General features: G+C 40.3%; 1 protein-coding gene across 2 annotated transcripts in view; it reads right to left on the reverse strand.

The window, feature by feature from the left end:
• NRG3 (neuregulin 3) overlaps positions 1-20,269 on the reverse strand; it is a 935,584-nt gene that overhangs the window by 42,904 nt on the left and 872,411 nt on the right. For both annotated transcript variants that reach the window (XM_030570053.1, XM_030570052.1), the window contains exon 5: positions 9,062-9,164. In XM_030570053.1, coding sequence (XP_030425913.1) covers positions 9,062-9,164 — 103 coding nt within the window. The remainder of the gene's footprint in view (positions 1-9,061; positions 9,165-20,269) is intronic.

The raw sequence follows: 20,269 nt of genomic DNA on the forward strand, positions 1-20,269 counted from the left end.
TCTGACTGGAGGGGCTCAGGAATTTGGTCACAAGTTCACGAGGTTCACAAGTTATGGATTTTTTTTGGTCACAAGATGAGGAGGTTCACAAGTTCTGGATTTTTTTTAAGTGGAATTTTTTTATTGTTTCTTTAAACAATCAAACACAGCAAGCAGCAAATATTTGGCAACACTCTTCTGAAACCCCAAACCATGTTCACATTTTGGAAGACTAATTTCAGCTTTTCAATTAAAAAAAAAACACAACAAATTTTGAAGAAAAGCAGACATTGTCCATGACTTGTTCTGCTTTTTAAAAACCCCTAGTTTTTGATCCAAAAAAAGTTTTGACAGAAAATATTTGTCCAACCCTTTTAATGAGCTTTAGTGCCTTTTAGCACTAGTTGATGCTGAGAACCAGTGATACCTTGTAAAAGTGACTTTAAAAGAAATTTTCTCAAAACTGGGTTTGTGCCAAGATGCAGAAGGTTTTTAAATGTTTCTTTTTCCCAGGGCAGCCCAGGGGGTGGGGGTGTGGCAAGTGGGGCAATTTGCCCTGGGCTCCGCAGGGGCCCCCATGAGAATATAGTATTCTATAGTATTGCAAGTTTTTTTTATGGAAGGGGCCTCTGAAATTGCTTTGCCCCAGGCCCCCTGAATTCTCTGGGCGACCCTGGTCAGAAGCCACCTACTACTCACTTGTTGGACTCTACAACTATCAATAAACCATTTATTAAAACATCTATATGACTTTTATAAACTATTTATAAATATATTCATATATTTATATTCATATAAAATGTGACCAAAATAATGATAGCAAAACTGCTTACCAAAAGTAGCACAATATGATTAAATTTTTGGATAAAAATATATAATAATAAACAAAAATAATAAAATCCTAATTTTTATATTTATATATAGAGAGAGAAAGAAAGAAACTCTGGGGCTTTCTTTCTGATTGGCTACATTTCTTCACTCACACAGTAATCTAAATACGCAGGGACATTCAACTAAGCTCTTGTAACATATAACATTTGGAATAAACTTAATTGGGAGTCTAAAAGCTTATTCACCAATCAAAAATGATCTACTATTTGACATTTTTATCCTATTTTATGAATATAGAACCTGGAGTTAATTATAGGTTTGTGTATATTAAATTCCTGCAACAAAATGTAAGATGTACTAGAAACTATAAAAGCCAGAAACAGCTGGTCTTGGTTGGTTACTACTTAAAGTTATTAGACAATTAAAATCATTATTTTGAAGTTATTTGCAAAACAAATGGATCTTCTTTCTATTTTACAGATGTTCTGCTAACAGATGGTATAAACTGCTGTTATTTTTGCCCTTCAGTCAGAAATGATAATTCAAGGGAGGCTTACAATGGTGAGGAGGACCCGCAACACCTGTGCCAGCACTGCTTCTGTCTCCTCCACCTGCGCCTGTAGCCAGACAGAGCACCAAAGCATGGATGCTTTTACCCAGATTCTGGTGTGGGCTTGCAAAGACTGTAATTTGCAATTTCCACTTACTGATATCCAGGCTGGGGGTGGCATCCAATGTGAAAGGTGCCTGCTGGTGGAATCTCTCAGGCAGCAGGTGGGAGAGCTACAGGAGGAGGTGGCCAGGCTGAGGAATATCCATGTCCATGAGCAATTCCTGGACAGTATCCATGTGGAGACAGCTGACGGTGCTGTCCCAGTTGACAGGACTACTGACACTCCAGTGGAGGAGGAGATGCCTCACACTCCCGTGGAGGAGGAGGCTCAGGGCGGACACAGCCAGCTGGTTACTTCTAGCAGCAGGCAGTGCTCCACCGCTGCTGCGAACCCTCCTGTTGTGGTAAAAGATAACCATTATGCTCTTCTTGATACAGGAGAGAAGAAATCACCCCCAGCAGTTAAGGGGGTGAAGCCTCGTACCCCTAAGGCTGGGAGGTCTGCTGCCACCACAGATAAGAAACGTAGGGTAGTGGTGGTTGGAGACTCTCTGCTGAGGGGGACGGAGACACCCATCTGTCGCCCTGACCGTTCATCCCGGGAGGTATGCTGCCTGCCAGGGGCCCGTATCCGAGATGTTACAGAGGCTTTGTCGAGGATTATCCGGCCTTCTGACTACTATCCCATGCTACTCATCCATGTGGGCACAAATGATACTGCGAGGTGTGACGCTGAGCAGATCAAAAGTGACTACAGGGCTCTGGGAGTACGGGTTAAGGAGTTTGGAGCGCAGGTGGTATTCTCTTCGATTCTTCCTGTTGAAGGTAGGGGTCCGGGCAGAAACAGATGCATCATGGAGGTGAATGCCTGGCTGCGAAGATGGTGTCGCCAGGAGGGCTTTGGCTTCCTCGACCACGGGATGCTATTTGAGGAAGGACTGCTAGGAACAGATGGCGTTCACCTTTCGAAGCGGGGAAAGGCCTTATTTGCACACAGACTGGCTAACCTAGTAAGGAGGGCTTTAAACTAGGTTCGACGGGGACAGGTGAGCAAAGCCCACAGGTAAGTGGGGAACAAGACCTGGGAGATGGGTTGGAAACAGGAGGCAGCATGGGCTATAATGGCAGAGAGGAAGGAGGGTCAGGGCAAAGCTGGGAGGCAAGATCAAACCAGTATCTTAGATGCCTTTATACAAATGCAAGAAGTATGGGTAATAAGCAGGAAGAACTGGAAGTGCTAATAAATAAATACAACTATGACATTATTGGCATTACTGAAACTTGGTGGGATAATACACACGACTGGAATGTTGGTGTGGATGGGTATAGTTTGCTCAGGAAGGATAGACAAGGGAAAAAGGGAGGAGGTGTTGCCTTATATATTAAAAATGTACACTCTTGGACTGAGGTGGAGATGGACATAGGAGATGGAAGGGCGGAGAGTCTCTGGGTTAGGCTAAAAGGGGTAAAAAACACAGGTGATGTCGTGCTGGGAGTCTACTACAGGCCACCTAATCAGGCGGAAGAGGTGGATGAGGCTTTTTTCAAACAACTAACAAAATCATCCAAAGCCCAAGATTTGGTGGTGATGGGGGACTTCAACTACCCAGATATATGTTGGGAAAATAACACCGCGGGGCACAGACTATCCAATAAGTTCCTGGACTGCATTGCAGACAACTTTTTATTTCAGAAAGCTGAAAAAGCTACTGCGGGGAAGCTGTTCTAGACTTGATTTTAACCAATAGGGAGGAACTTGTTGAGAATTTGAAAGTAGAAGGAAGCTTGGGTGAAAGTGATCATGAAATCATAGAATTTGCAATTCTAAGGAAAGGTAGAAGGGAGTACAGCAGAATAGAGACAATGGATTTCAGGAAGGCGGATTTTGGTAAGCTCAGAGAGCTGATAGGCAAGGACCCATGGGAATTAAGACTGAGGGGAAAAACAACTGAGGAAAGTTGGCAGTTTTTCAAAGGGACGCTATTAAGGGCCCAAAAGCAAGTTATTCCGATGGTTAGGAAAGATAGAAAATGTGGCAAAAGACCACCTTGGCTTACCCTTGAGATCTTGCGTGACCTACAAAATAAAAAGGCGTCATATAAAAAATGGAAACTAGGTCAGATCACGAAGGATGAATATAGGCAAATAACACAGGAATGCAGAGGCAAGATTAGACAAGCAAAGGCACAAAATGAACTCAAACTAGCTATGGGAATAAAGGGAAACAAGAAGACTTTTTATCATTACATTAGAAGCAAGAGGAAGACTAAGGACAGGGTAGGCCCACTGCTCAATGAGGAGGGGGTAACAGTAACGGGAGACTTGGAAATGGCAGAGATGCTTAATGACTTCTTTGTTTCGGTCTTCACTGAGAAGTCTGAAGGAATGTCTAGTATAGTGAATGCTTACGGGAAGAGGGTAGGTTTAGAAGAGAAAATAAGGAAAGAGCAAGTAAAAAATCACTTAGAAAAGTTAGATGCCTGCAAGTCACCAGGGCCTGATGAAATGCATCCTAGAATACTCAAGGAGTTAATGGAAGAGGTATCTGAGCCTCTAGCTATTATCTTTGGGAAATCATGGGAGACGGGGGAGATTCCAGAAGACTGGAAGGGGGCAAATATAGTGCCCATCTATAAAAAGGGAAATAAAAACAACCCAGGAAACTACAGACCAGTTAGTTTAACTTCTGTGCCAGGGAAGATAATGGAGCAGGTAATCAAAGAAATCATCTGCAAACACTTGGAAGGTGGTAAGGTGATAGGGAATAGCCAGCATGGATTTGTAAAGAACAAATCGTGTCAAACTAATCTGATAGCGTTCTTTGATAGGATAACGAGCCTTGTGGATAAGGGAGAAGCGGTGGATGTGATATACCTAGACTTTAGTAAGGCATTTGATACGGTCTCGCGTGATATTCTTATAGATAAGCTAGGAAAGTACAATTTAGATGGGGCTACTATAAGGTGGGTGCGTAACTGGCTGGATAACCGTACTCAGAGAGTAGTTGTTAATGGCTCCCAATCCTGCTGGAAAGGTATAACAAGTGGGGTTCCGCAGGGGTCTGTTTTGGGACCGGTTCTGTTCAATATCTTCAACGATTTAGATGTTGGCATAGAAAGTACGCTTATTAAGTTTGCGGACGATACCAAACTGGGAGGGATTGCAACTGCTTTGGAGGACAGGGTCAAAATTCAAAATGATCTGGACAAGTTGGAGAAATGGTCTGAGGTAAACAGGATGAAGTTCAATAAAGATAAATGCAAAGTGCTCCACTTAGGAAGGAACAATCAGTTTCACACATACAGAATGGGAAGAGACTGTCTAGGAAGGAGTATGGCAGAAAGAGATCTAGGGGTCATAGTGGACCACAAGCTTAATATGAGTCAACAACGTGATACTGTTGCAAAAAAAGCAAACATGATTCTGGGATGCATTAACAGGTGTGTTGTAAACAAGACACGAGAAGTCATTCTTCCGCTTTACTCTGCACTGGTTAGGCCTCAACTGGAGTATTGTGTCCAGTTCTGGGCATCGCATTTCAAGAAAGATGTGGAGAAATTGGAGAGGGTCCAGAGAAGAGCAACAAGAATGATGAAAGGTCTTGAGAACATGACCTATGAAGGAAGGCTGAAGGAATTGGGTTTGTTTAGTTTGGAAAAGAGAAGACTGAGAGGGGACATGATAGCAGTTTTCAGGTATCTAAAAGGGTGTCATCAGGAGGAGGGAGAAAACTTGTTCACCTTAGCCTCCAATGATAGAACAAGAAGCAATGGGCTTAAACTGCAGCAAGGGAGATTTAGGTTGGACATTAGGAAAAAGTTCCTAACTGTCAGGGTAGTTAAACACTGGAATAGATTGCCTAGGGAAGTTGTGGAATCTCCATCACTGGAGATATTTAAGAGTAGGTTAGATAAATGTCTATCAGGGATGGTCTAGACAGTATTTGGTCCTGCCATGAGGGCAGGGGACTGGACTCGATGACCTCTCGAGGTCCCTTCCAGTCCTAGAGTCTATGAGTCTATAAGGCATCAGTGTCCATACAAATCAAAATAATACAGAACAGTCCAGGTTCTGTTTGCAGTAGCCTCCCTCTATGTTTAACCCTTAAAATACTTCTCTGATAACCCCCAAATGAAGACTTTGAAGGACAGATTGGCAAATGAGTGTCTTTTAATTCCTCTGGCAATATATTTTAAAGGTTTTGTTTGGTTTTTAAATATCTATATTGAAAATACATAGAGAAATATCATATGAGGCCAGCAGCAGGAACTGTGTAATAGTCAGGTTAAGTAACTCTAGATTTTATTCAAGTAAATATTATTTTTTCTAACACTATCAGAGATTCTCTGAGACACAAGGTGGGTGACGTAATATCTTTTATAAGACCTACGTCTTTTGGTAAAAGAAACAAGCTATTGAGCTTCACAGAGCTCTTCTTCAGGTCAGATCAGAGATTCTCTAACTTTTAGGGACATTTTAATTTTCTGGACATGCCATAAATAAATCTAAATATTACCCTACATATGATGATATATGGTCCTAGGGCTCTGAATGTGTGGGGAGGGCAAAGCAAGGGAGAGCCTCCACTGTGACTGGGAACTACCCTTTCAGAGAAGGGGGTCCCTTGGGTTACCACTAACAGAGATGAAGCTGACAGTGTGATTCCAACAGAGCCAGGCCACAAGGGAGTAAGAACAGATTCACAGGGGGCAAAGAATCAGGGTGTTGGCTGCTTCCATGTAGATGGCCCTGTAGCTACAGTGGATCCTCCAGGATATGCTGGTTTTGGAGAAGGGAGTCAAATCCATGATGCTTCCAGCCATCAATGGAAAGGTTTGGACAACACTCTGAAAGGACTCCAAAACCTACAGGGCTCCATCCAGCTTCTTCTCCATCTCTGATCAGGTCCAGCCATTTCCACACATCCATGATGTCTCCAAAGACTGCCTGCCTCCTTCAGACCTGTGGGCAAACCCTGCACCACCACGTGTCTGTGTAGCTACATGGCCTCTGATGCCTCTCCTGCAGTCTAAGCCAGGAGGTAGGACTACGTCACAGATTTACAAGAAGTAAAAAGAGGAGGCCAGTTAGGGAATTCAATTTCTGATACAGTGTGATAGTGCTGGAGTCAGATGTAGCTATCTTTGGAGAATTAGGCATGGCACTCTGGCTGGTGGTTTTGTTTGTTTTTGTGGTGCGTAAGGCCTCTGGGAAATGGGACTGTAGCCAGACACACCATTCACATAGGATTTACAACAACAAATTCCATGTAAGGTATACAAGGGGCCCACTGGAGCAATTTGCTCTGGACACCAAGGAAGAGTTAAGTTCATTCACCTGCAATCATCAGTAACAGTACTATTCCATCTCTCCAATTATCTCCAAGCTTATCCCAGATCCTGGCACAGAAACCCTGTTCCTTCCCCATCCCAGCTTCAGCCCTTCCCAATCCCCTGAATCATGATTCAGACTCACAAGTCTGTGGACAAATTGTAGCCACTAGAGCTCCCACAAATAAGTCACCATCCCCGCTCTTTCCCATGAACTGTAATGGATTGGAGTGCTGATCTGATCTAGATTCCCACCATCCTTCCACAGTGGTGCAAAGGGGGACACACAGTTAAGTAACTGTTTGTGTTTTTTTTTTTATTTTTTTGAGGAGAGAGGCATGTTTCTCTCATTGTTCCCATTGGCTGTATGCATGTCCTTCCAACTCAGCATTTAATTCCTCTTTCTCTCAGCATCCATTCCATGATCAAGCTGAATTCCCAATCCCATTTTGGAAGGACAGCAATTCCTTGCAGAGCTGAGATATAATTAAACCTTGCTTTTTATGGCAAGGCTACATGCTGCACTCAACAATTTTCACTACGAAGTATCAGAGGGGTAGCCATGTTAGTCTGGATCTGTAAAACTAGCAAAGAGTCCTGTGGCATCTTGTAGACTAACAGACGTATTGGAGCGACGAAATGGGTATTCACTCATGAAAGCTCATGCTCCAATACATCTGTTAGTCTATAAGGTGCCACAGGACTCTTCGCTGCTTTCACTACAAAGAAGTTCTATATGAAAAGAGGACCAAGGAGAGAAAAGTTCCACTTCTTCTCCCACTATATCCTTCTGACCAACACCACATTCAGACTTTGGGTTCAAGGCATACTCTGGAAAAATTAATGTAGCAAATCAGAGTGAATGGGGTTCAATGAAATTTGAGTATCAGAGGGGTAGCCGTGTTAGTCTGGATCTGTAAAAGCAGCAAAGAATCCTGTGGCACCTTATAGACTAACAGACGTTTTGGAGCATGAGCTTTTGTGGGTGAATACCTACTTCGTCAGATGCATGGCTCTTACTTTGATGAAATTTGAACCAACTTAGCTTTCACTTGAAATGCAAATCAAAACTGTCTTGAGGTTTGAAAAACTTTTTTTAACTTTTACTATTTTTTTTCTATTTTCATACAATGTTTGTGCACGTCCTGATTTCAGCTGAAAACAGAAATGACAAAACATTTTACAGGAGGCAGTTTTGATTAGATTTTGCAAACACAAGAGGTTTGGATCAGCATCCAGGTACCTTCTCTGAGGTGGTTACAAGACACATAACTTAACAAACAGTATTAAAAGATAACAGTTGAGAGGAGAGGAGAGAAAAAATTAAACAATGGAAAGAGAATACAGCTGTTTGGAAAGCATTTTATTATCCGGGATGGACATTGTATAGGCTGCCTTCATATATTTCTTGCTTGTTACTATGTTATTTTGTTAGATGAACTATTCACAAACTATTGTCCATAGATGCTAGTGATCTATCAACACTTGTTGGTGGGCTGCGAAGATGTAGCTGTATGTTTCTGCTAATTATGTTCCTTGTTTCCAGCTGACAGAAACAGAAGGGGAGTGAAGGGAGGGGAAATGAAATGAAGCACAAAAGGAGGCAGTATGAAGGACAAAACATTTATTGTCCTATAATATTGCACTGGATTTACACTGGTGGAACTGAAATCAGAATATGCCTATAAACATCTTAATGCTGAAAATTCAAGGAAGCGAGCATTTCCTGTCACTTCAAGGGAGACAAAGTCTGTCCTTTGCTGATATCAGAAAAAAAGAACACACAGCACTTGTAAAGCCTGATTTTGTGTGTAGACTTGGGTACAGGGCCTTCTGAGATCACTGTGGAGAAACTTGCTGTTCTAGACTCTCTTTAGCAGGGCCGGCTCCAGGCACCAGCATTCCAAGTAGGTGCTTGGGGCGGCAGTCCGTGTGTTTTTGCTGCCCCGAGCAGTGCGCCAAATTGCCGCTGCAGATGGCGGGGGCAGTCTGTGTGCCATTAGGGCGGCACGTGCATTTTGGTGGCAGATTCTATGTTAGCTGCCGGCGGCGGCAATTTGGTGGCTTCTGTCTTCCGACTAAAGACAGAAGCTGCTGCTGAACTGCCACCGCTGCGGAAACGTGTGTGACGCCCTAATGGCACATGGACTGCCCCCGCCATCCGTGGCGGCAATTCAGCGCACTGCTTGGGGCGGCAAAAACAGTAGAGCCGGCCCTGCTCTTTAGAGACATTACCAGTTTATAACATGCTGGAAAGCCATGGAATAAGACAGACTAAACAATAAACATGCTAGATGAAGGCTCTTACTTTGTTTTGAAGTAGAACGCAGCACAGAGCATGCCCACTATGACTATGCCAAAGACGATACAGGAAATAGACAGGACCTGGCGTTGGTACACCTCTTCGCTCTCTGTGGACAGTAAAATTGAGAATTATGATAGCATCAAAAACAATATTTGTGAAAAAAATGGTTGTCAGTATTTTATTATCTTAACAAATAGACAAACTTCAGAGATTTGGGAGTTTGGTTCAGCTAAGCACTCAGAAGTTTTGATGCTCCTCTGTGGTCTAAAAAACAGTTAAGAAAATTTACAGTAACATGGCCTCTCATGAGATTTCTTGCTAATGGTTCTCAAAGACACTGCAAAACATATAATTAGAAAGACCAAGGATGTTTAATTTTATCTTTGGCTTCAGTAGTAATTTCCAGTCTTGTCAGAATCATTCTGAATATCTCGGTGGTTAAAGAACCTGGGCCTAAAGACATAGCCAGGACTGAGCAACGCTTATTAAGTTTCACAAGGCTCACTAGAATTCAAGCATTTTTCTAACCGAAAAATGAAGTTAGTTTTTTGTTTTGACTAAGTGGTACTACGATCTCTTGCTTTCCATGTCATGCCTTGAATTCCAAGCTTACAAACAACATAAAACACAGAGTGATTTACAGTGCTATTTTAAAAAAATCAGTAGAGCTGGATGAAATCCAAAGACTGTGATGCTACTTTCATGGAAGCTTCTTAAAGTAATACTTGATAAACTTTATCATTCTCTAATTAATTTGAAAGCAAAAACTGAATTGAAATAAACAAACTAGCAAAACAAGAAAAGTTTTGAATATAAACATCAGCTGGTTAATATACAACTGGAACTCCACATATTGAGGTTGATCAATAGCTCCTTAAAAGTAAGGCTTCCCCTCCCCAGCTTTCCTCTCCAGGCTGGCAAGGTGTCAAACAGCTTGGTTCATATCATTATCCCTTAACATATTGCAAGAGAAGATAAGGGCACAAGACTGCAGGAAAATATGCAGATATAGAAATATCTCAATGCCAAAATAGGTTTTCTGATGTGGTTTGGGGAGAACACAGAGGTGATATATGCAAGTGAGTGAGATTGTTTATATCTGTAATAGAGCTGACTGAAATTTTTTGAACATAAAGGAGGGGTGTGTTTTTTGTCAAAAAGGGAAAAGGCATGCTACAAGCAATGTGTGATCCATAGACAAACCCAGCTTTCCTTTCTGGGTTTAGTGTCTTTCAGTGCAGACTAACATCAGTGGGAGTTACTAATACTAGACTCAATCCTGCTACCCTTACATGCGTTGAGTAAGGTGGTACTGAACCATAGAAGGAGTAGTAGAATTGGGAGAATGGGAGTTTAAAAAACACAAAAGTGATTCTCTTTCAAGACAGTACATACCTAAAAGTAAAACCGTAGATCATGACTTGTACAAAATATCAGCATAGTGATATATTATGTAGTATTGACAGAGCATTGCTAGTTGTTGAAGACTGCACACAGACAGCATTCCTCACAGTACAGATTGCTAGTTATTCGGGGGTAAGAATTTTAACACGTCCCCTCCTTGGCAACTCTATTTTACCATTACTAACCACCTTTAAACCTTAAACATGACCATTTATTACTTTAAAGGTCTTTGCCTGGGTCCTCTTTCTCCTTGTAATAATATATTGTCATTAGGGCTGTCAAGCGATTACAAAAATTAATCATGACTAATTACGCTGTTAATAATAGAATACCATTTATTTAAATATTTTTGGCTCTTTTCAACATTTTAAAATATATTAATTTCAATTACAGAGCACAATACAAAGTGTACAGTGATCACTGTATATTTATTTTTATTACAAGTATTTGAACTGTAAAAATAAAAGAAACATTTTTCAATTCACCTAATACAAGTACTGTAGTTCAGTCTCTTTATCATGAAAGTTGAACTTATAAATATAGAATTATATGCAAAAAAAAACTGCATTCAAAAATAAAACAATGTAAAACTTTAGAGTGTACAAGTCCACTCAGTCCTACTTCTTGTTCAGCCAATCATTCAGACAAACAAGTTTGTTTACATTTGCAGGAGATAAAACTGCCAGCTTCTTGTTTACAATGTCTCCTGAAAGTAAGAACAGGCATTCACATGGCACTGTTGTAATCGGTGTCGCAAGATATTTATGTTCCAGATGCCTAGGTCGCCTAATGGGTTGCACTGGCCCTGGGAACTACAGGAGCCTTTCCCACTGGAGTGAAAAGCAGAAAGGGAGGCATAGCTTGGGCTAGTAGAGAGCTGAGTAGGATACATATCCCCAGTTTACTCACATAAGCAGTGCCTCATCATCTACTGTGTTCCTCATACCTGTGCTATGGGAGCTAGCTATGTAAGCTCTCTATACACCACCGAAAGGAGTGTGCTGTGCAGACATATCCCATTACAGTAAGTTCAGAAATGTAATAAACTTTTATAATAATATCTCCAGATATGGCTCTCACGGGGCAGATCTAAATCACATTTTGAGTCAAGGTTCAACTCTGTATTTCTTTTAAACAAACTGTTTTGCCAGTATCTCCTTAATGCTTATCTAAACCCCTAGAAGTTTGTGGAACTGGGCACTAGGTTCACAAATATACAAGTTCCTTAGCCCTCTTTCCTGTTCCTTTTTGAAATACAGGAATCATAACAATACTAGGCATGCTGCATTCTGTGGTACTAAACTTGTTTGCCGTTAATGTGCTAATCTTAAAATCCTCACCAAGAACTTTCCTGTTTCTTTTGCTACTTGTTTCAGAAATTGTGTGTCTCATTTGGATATAGTAACCTCATTTCTGTTTTCTTTCCTACCCTTGTTGTGTTATTTGAAATTGTAATTTCTGTCCTCATAAAAAAAAAGTTTCAATGATAATTTTTTTCAATTTAAAAATAGAGTTTTCTCAATTTTTTTTTGCTTTTAAAATTATTGAAATAAAAAAATGGGGCAATATGATTTTTTTTCATTTAAAAATTATGGCACATCTCTTCTTTCTCTCTCTCTCTCTCCTTTAACCTCACCTCTCTAGAAAAGTTAGAGAAAAATAAAAAAGTTAAAAGAGAAAGTAACATTCTCTCTAAGTGAGAAAAATGAAAATTTTCACACAAAATTTTGAATGAAAACAAAATTAGTGTGAAAAAACAGCAATTTTTAACAGGTCTACTTACTACGTGTTTTCACATTGTCTGGAAGAATGGGGAGCCTCTAGGTGCTACTATAACACAAAAACAGACAGACACACACCTATATGGTGCTTCCCTCTGTATTTCCATATTTACATACCTTGTTAAATAAGCTACCATAATTATACTCTTAAAAGAAATACTCTAGGTAGTTGCCACATCATCTAATTAGCAAACAAGAAAAGATCCATAAGCTATAAACCAACACATCAACCAATATAAATATTTCTGCTAAAGAGTTACAGTAAGAAGTCCATTTAGAGTTTACATAGTATTTGAATAATATTACAGAATACTCAAGAAAATACACCCTTGCTGGAATGAAATAGGAAAGCATTGTGATTCAGAGCATTTTGTTTAATGAAAAGTGTGGAAAGAAGGCATTTCCTAAAATGTAAGAACCAGACAAAATCACTGAGGACAATAGGCACTGTGGGTCCTGGAGACCAAATCCTGCTCACCTTATGCAACATTGAATCAATTTCTCAGTTTTTACGTTATCTATCTTTTCTCCCTTTAATTCCCAGAGAAGATACATGACTCTCCCCTCACCTTCTGTCACCTCACCCCACTTAGCCTGACTTTAAACTGCTTACAAGGCTACGGATCTTCTCTGAACTTGTCCCATATGTTACTATTGCCATCAAACTCAAAATGATTGTCAGTGATCCATAAACGTAACTTTTTCCAACACTCACTACTACATGCCATGTAGTCACATTTCATCCTCTCGGGTACTGAAAAAAATGCATATAACATCCCAGAAAGTACAGTAGTCTTGTTTCTGAGTCTCTTCTGCTATGTTAAATTCACTCTTAAAGATTCTGATCAAAACTTACACAGGGACTTAACGTTTTGCTCTGTGAGTAGACTCACTGATTTAATTTAGGCTACTGAATGTGTGGAAATGGAGCACACACTTAAGTCTTTGCAGGACCAGGGCCTAAGACTGACAACCTATTTGTCTCAATATTGTCAGTTCTAAAAAATATTGTTTCTGTTGTGTAAATGAGATAAATTATGCCTTCATATACCAGCACTTTGTAATGAAAAGGAAGAACATTGTTGCAAAGCCTTAGAGAACACCATACATGATACTGACTGTGTGACTGGGACAAAAATAGATGTACTATGACTCATTTAATTAAAACAGATTGTGCTGCATTTGTAAGTAAATAAACCAATATGGGCATTGCTGCCCATGCCTGTGAGATGCTTTTAATCTTGTGCATGTTTAGGAATTTACTGGAATATCTTTGGAAAATATTCCACAAAACAACTATGGAGAACCACCTTGTGCATACGAGCTGATAAAATTATAGAGAAACAGTAATTCATCAAAGTATTCCCCATGGACTTCCTTCGTCAGTGGCGATCAAATCAAAATCAAATAGGCCCACAAACATCCAACAGAACAATTAACTAATAAAATAAGAGAACTAAAAACTAAAGATATTTATTTCATTTATTCATTTTAAAATAAAATGTGTTAGGTAGTATTTACTTAAGATTTGGTCTTTAATTTTAAATATACATGTACGTTTATATTCACATTGTAATTTCTCCTAGAAATAGTAAACCTTATAAAATCTGTTATCTTCCTCACTTCCATCGTAAACAGACATGCCGGGGTTTGCTGAAGATAACTGCATGCTATCAGACAAATTAAAAAAAAAAAAGCCCCATATTTTCTCATTGTTATGTCTGACATGCACTTGCTTCCCAAGTGTTTTTTCTCATATAAATGCCAAAGCAAATTATGTTAAAAAAATTCTATGCTTTAGTCTTCACCACATAAATGCCAGGAAATTCAGAACTTATTCTATCTTCACTCCTAAGAAGCATGACTCAGAATAGAAGTAGCAGCATGATATAATGGATAGCCCATAAAAAATTCTAGATTGTTTTAATAAATTGTGGGCTGATTTTCTCTGTCCTTTTTGTGGGTATGCATAGAGGGGGACATGATACAGGCAAACTTGTCCCTTAAACAATTTCCACCATTATCTTCCTACATCTAAAAGGCAAAAAAGAAAAATAAGTGAAATTTAATATAGAGTAGAACCTCAGAGTCACAAACACCAGCATTACAAACTGACCAATCAACCATACACCTCATTTGGAACTGGAAGTACACAATCAGGCAGCAGCAGAGACAAAAGAAAAAGAAAAAGAAAAAAAAAAGCAATACAGCACAGTACTGTGTTAAATGTAAACTACTAAAAATAAAGGGGAAACAGAATTTTTCTTCTGCAGAGTAAAGTTTCAAAGCAGTATTAAGTCAATGTTCAGTTGTAAACTTTTAATAGAATAGCCATGTTTTGTTGAGAGTTATGAACATTTCAGAGTTACGAACAAGTTCCATTCCCGACATGTTCCTAAATCTGAGGTTCTGCTGTATCTCTGAAAATATAGGTATTCTAGGAGTGAAAATGCTGACAGTCCCAGCAGCTCCATAATGGCAAGAGCAGCTGCTTACTGTAACATGGTATTTTGATTTACCCTTTTTTAAACACCAAAGTTGTAATTCTGAAGCTAAACTGATTTTAAATTTGGTTCCCTATAAACTAATCATTTCCTTTGGTTTCAGGGCAAGTTTCGAATTTGTGTCAGGTACAATCGGCTCTCTAATCTAACTAGCATTATAAGCTTTCATTAGGTAATTTCAATGTAATAAATTCATTAAATCTTAGATCTGAAGTAGCTTCATAGACAGTTAATGGGATCAAGGGGTGACTCGTTCTTTACCAAAAAAGATGGCTGATATTACTGATTAGGAGTTTTCATGCATTGACATTCCATCACTAAGACAACATGATTCCATTATCAGGCTTAACCATTCACATTCAATTTTAGCTAAGAGCGATAATGTCATTCCTTATTAGTGAAATTCATTATCTGAGTCCAATCAGGCTTGTTTTAGTTTGTTGTTTTCCTTCATGAAAAATTCAATCTTAACGTTTGTCATGCAAATTCCATGTACCAGTGAACAAATACTTGCCATTATCCATACAAATGGTCTTGGCCTATTAAACGGCTTTCTTGAGCTTTAATAGCAATAATAAGAATTATGTTTAGGTTACTGTGTGTGTGTGTGTGTGTGTGTGTGTGTGTGTGTGTGTGTGTGTGTGTGTGTGTGTGTGTGTGAGAGAGAGAGAGAGAGAGAGAGAGAGAGAGAGATTTTCCACACAATGCGGGTCCTACTTCTGATTTATTTAAATGAGAGGTGAGTTACAATATAACCTGAAGAATAAAGCCCAGCTAACTTCCAAACAGGATACTGCCTGCTGCCTGTGAGAAAAAACGATAAATGGCTAGCACAGACTATTTTTACTTCCTAACTGTCAGGGTGGTTAAGCACTTGGAATAAATTGCCTGGGGAGGTTGCGGAATCTCCGTCATTGGAGATTTTTTGAGCAGGTTAGACAAATACCTGTCAGGAATGGTCTAGATAATACTTAATCCTGCCATGAGTTCAGGGGACTGGACTAGAAGACCTCTTGAGGTCCCTTCCAGTTCTATGATTCTTTAAGCAGTATCAGCACCTACAGAGCTTTTTCTAGGCAATGTGCACAGTGATTTGAACAAGCCTGAGTTGAGAGGGATAGACTGGCCCCGGAAACCTGATATGCTAAGAGTTACCTAACAAGTCTGGCAAATCACTTATATTTTTGTCTGCTTTAAGACACTAGTAACCATTTTAATTAATAATACCTTAGCCACCATCAAGGACAGGAACTAAGGTTATACTGGAAAATATGTGCTACCTTCTGGAATTCCTGCTATTTCTGCCTGGAAACTGATTAGCTTATATTAGCACCATCTCAGGATACTCACAGCATATCTTACTTCAGTTTCATCCTTACACATTCCTCAGACAGGGTAAGGTGTTGGGAGCAGAATCAGAGATGTTCCCAACATTCCAAAAGAAGCAACATATTTCTTCCAAAGGGGCAGCAGTATAACTGGAATATGGGGAGTCAGGAACAGGGGCTGCACAGATTCTGTAGCATTTGTCAACTCCCACCAGATGCACCAGCAGAAGAATGCTGACCAAAAGTTCATGTTTAACTTACCAAAACTAACCCTCGTTAATCAGTAAGACAAATATGGGAGGTAGAGATTGGGGCTCAGGCTTACAGAGTGAATGCTCCTGATTGCCATATTTTGAAATACTGTTTCCTTCTACTCTTTGCCTAAGAGGGCTGGCATGATGACATGTAGGGAGTGGAAGAGGAGGGCATAGATACTGATGAACAGGGACATCAAAATCTTAGTGGTTAAGATAAGGAACAAAACCCCTTGTTCCTTGGTGGCTGTGAAAGGAAGCTTCCACTTTTAACACCTTAATTTCCTTCTCCACACTCACAAAGGATTCATGCTGCATGAAAGAGAATGATGATGATGTTGAAACTCAGAGCAGAAAGGCTGCAGGGACTGATCCCTCTCGCAACTCCCTTAGGCAACCAGCATCGTCAGGGTCCTGAGCTGTGTGGAAAGTCTAGCATAGCCAAAAGCCTCTCAGCACAGGCAGCACCAGCAGGAATGAGTCATCCACCCGGCAGAGGCTGAATGATGCCAATGCACCAGTAACAGTAAAGTCAACTGCAGGAGCACACATGAGAAAGAGTCTCTGTGGGACAGAGGGAGGACTTGGAATTCATGTTCAGCTCCCTAGAATTCCACATGGTACAGTGAAAGGGTATCGCCATACCCTACTGCTACGCCGGCCAGGGTAGAACAGCTAAAAAGTGCTTTGTGGAGTGTGTACTATCACATAGCCTGAATCGCTCATCCGTACTCAGATGAGCAGGCAGAATCAGGCCCACAAAGAGGTGTTTATTATCACACTTACCTGCCATCTAGCATCTGCACCAGGCAGTGTTTAGCATAGTAGATGTAATTGTGACTGGCAGGCAAAGGTCTGACTCCACGAGTGCCACGGAGAGAATCACAAGACCACTCTGAGTGATAACGGAGCCTGTAGTGAGGTGAACAAGTGTACAGGACAGAGGAAATGAAGAAAACATGGAAGGAATCTTCTGATGTTAAATCAGTTTCCACAGCATGCAACAAGTCAAACCAGCCAGCCAATGTTTCAACAGGATGCATGCTGCCTTTATGTGGCATCATTGACCATTGTCATCCAGAGGCTTTGAAAACATCTGAAATGGTTTTGGAAGGCCACAATATTGTCACTCGGCGTGAACTGTGAAGGTTTCACACAGCTCTTATTGAGAGAGGATTTACAGGGTTCCCTCAGCCATACCCATACATTAGGATCTACTTGGAATGTAGATCTGCAAAAGGTCCTGAAAGCTTTTCTTCGCAAAGAACTCCATCTGTGTATGTGTGTGTGCATGCACAGAAATGTTATCAACTCGCATTAAGTTATTCCAGTTAGTGTAATTTCTTTTTTTTAATGCCCTAGTTGCTGAAATCATGTGATTACATCACAATCTCAGTTTACATTTAAAACGAAAACAGCAGAAAGTTTCTAGCCTCCATAGTTATGAAGAAAAGTTTGAAAACATGAACGATAAAGGCTCAAATACCAGAAGGAAAATAAAAAAAGGAATCAACTTTTTTTTTTAAGTTTCATAATTTTAAGTCACTTTTATGGTTCCTGGAGATTGACTCATGATTTTGGGAATGGCTGTGGTTGGCAGTAGCCTATATACAGACACACATGGACCACAGAGACACACAGATCTTTCAACCCTTTCAAACTGAGCTTTCTTCAGAGATAAAGAGTTATCCCTTATTCTCTCAGCAGAAGGTTGTAAAGTCCAAAACTCTGTTTTACTCTTCCACTGGAACTGTCAATCAACCAGCCCTCCCCGCCCCTTTTTTTGGCTGTCTCTCAGCCGCTCTTTTTTGCCTCCCTGACATCTCTCTTCCATCCTACCTCTTTCATTTTTATTTTATCTTCTTTGTGCTCTTCTGCTTTTTTTATTACACTTCCTATTCCCTTTTATCTTCCTGCCATTTCCTTAATCCTCTGGGAGAGATGATCAAAGGCACAAATGGCAGTTAGGTGCCTAACATCCACAAAGACAAAAGGGAGTTAGGTACCCAACTACTATTTCTGTCTTTGAAAAACTTCCTTTTTAAATTTTCTTTTCCTGGCCAAGATCAGCACATAAAGATTTAAAATAGAGAAACTTACTTGTGATATTAATTTTTCTCCTGCATCAAACTGAGATTCAGTTTAACTAGTTTCCCTCTGAAAATTCTATTCACAAAGGCTCAGCTGGGCCTGCAACTTCACATAGGCCCTATGTTGCTCAGCTTTGCTACTATGATGATATATGCAATAAGCCGCGAAAGCGCCATTTAGGTACACTTTACTGACTCATACAGATGCGTTTCACTTCCTGTGTGTGTTATTGCTGAACATATTATGATTGTTTTATTTACCTGTTTAAGGTCTAATACAAATCCCACTGAAGTTAATGGTACTTTTTTCATTGACTTTAACTGGTTTTGGATCAGGTGCACAATCATTACATTCTTTGTATTTTTAAAAAACACTGTTTAAAAGTGTTTTGTGATACCTTTGCTATATAAAAGATACTACATGATACACTCCCTTTTATCTGAAACTCTTTTATCTCAACCTCCACATTATCTGAATCCTTTCCTTATATCTCATACTGGAGGTAAGGAGATGGCGAAGGATGAGCCCCTGGCTGCAGGGGAGGCCTCCCTGTTGCTTAATGGCTCCTGTAGCATTTCAGGGATCCCTCCACTGCCCCAGTGTTGTGGAAGTGAGTGAGTGGGGCTGTAACAGTGGACATGGAGCTGCTGCAGGGCCAATGACACCCAATCCCTGCAGGTTCAAGGGTTGGAAGGGAGGCTGTGGTCCCGCAAGGCAGAGCAGAGACCTTGACCAGAACCGTGAGGATGAGGAGGAAGGATGAGCCCTGGCAATGGGGGAGGCTTTCCCGCTACTGAATGGCTGCTGCCCTCTCTGTTATAGGAACTCCTGATTACCTATATACAATCCATGTCCCCCTTGCTATCTGGATAATTAGGAAAATACTGTATATGCATAAGAATAAACTTATATTAATTTTGACACATGAGGTTTGATATTTGAATGTTGCCTTAACTGGTGGTGCTTGTTTTGTGATTGTAAGCCCCATGATAGGCATCAGATCGGCTAACATCCAGCATATCACTGCCTGCGTTGCCGTGTTGGTATTTGGTTTTATTTCCAAATGTCACAATGCACATAACCCACAAACCTGTTCCACTGCAAGTTGTAAGAGAATACATTAATACAAACCTCACCCATATATCTTACGGAAGTCTCACCTCATTAGCCCATTTGTTACAGATTGCTAATATGCAACAGTTGACTCAAATCTACTACTACCAACAAAAGGAAAGATGCCAAAAATAAATTTGAGAGATACTACTGATGGTTATGCTGTCACTGACCCATCAAGTCAAACTACAATATTTCCTTGCTGCTGTCTTTAGTTCTACTGTTGCTGTTATACCTAGGATGCCTGAATTGATGCTGATAGTTAATGAAAACACAGGGTTAGCACTAAATGGGAACTTGTGACGATGACTCTGCTACCACTGAAAAATGTCTACGTCCCTTTGTCTCTCCTCCTCTTCCACGACTAAAACAGAAGCATATTGCACTACCTGAGTGTGCCTTTTATAGTCTCAGGAAAAACAAGAGAGAAGGTGTGATTAATTCCTCCAAGACAAATTTCTATTGGATCATGTTCGGTTTAATTCCCTAAGTGGCACTGTTGTAGGTAAACCAGTGGAAGTTATATTATTTAGACACAGCTAGTTCTAAATAGGTCTCTACGTGCAACAGGAAGTCATGTCTAATTTGCTGCTCTCTTCTTATTCCAAATCCCAACTCCTTAACCTAACCCTTTCTTCCATAGAATGGGCGCCAAAATGCGATTAGGAGCTGAAGAGACTGAATTGCAAGGAAAGATTAGTGCTAGATTGTGCCAAAGAGTCACCATACTGCATAC

This window comes from Gopherus evgoodei, chromosome 7, assembly GCF_007399415.2.
Source record: "Gopherus evgoodei ecotype Sinaloan lineage chromosome 7, rGopEvg1_v1.p, whole genome shotgun sequence".
Lineage (NCBI taxonomy): Eukaryota > Metazoa > Chordata > Testudines > Testudinidae > Gopherus > Gopherus evgoodei.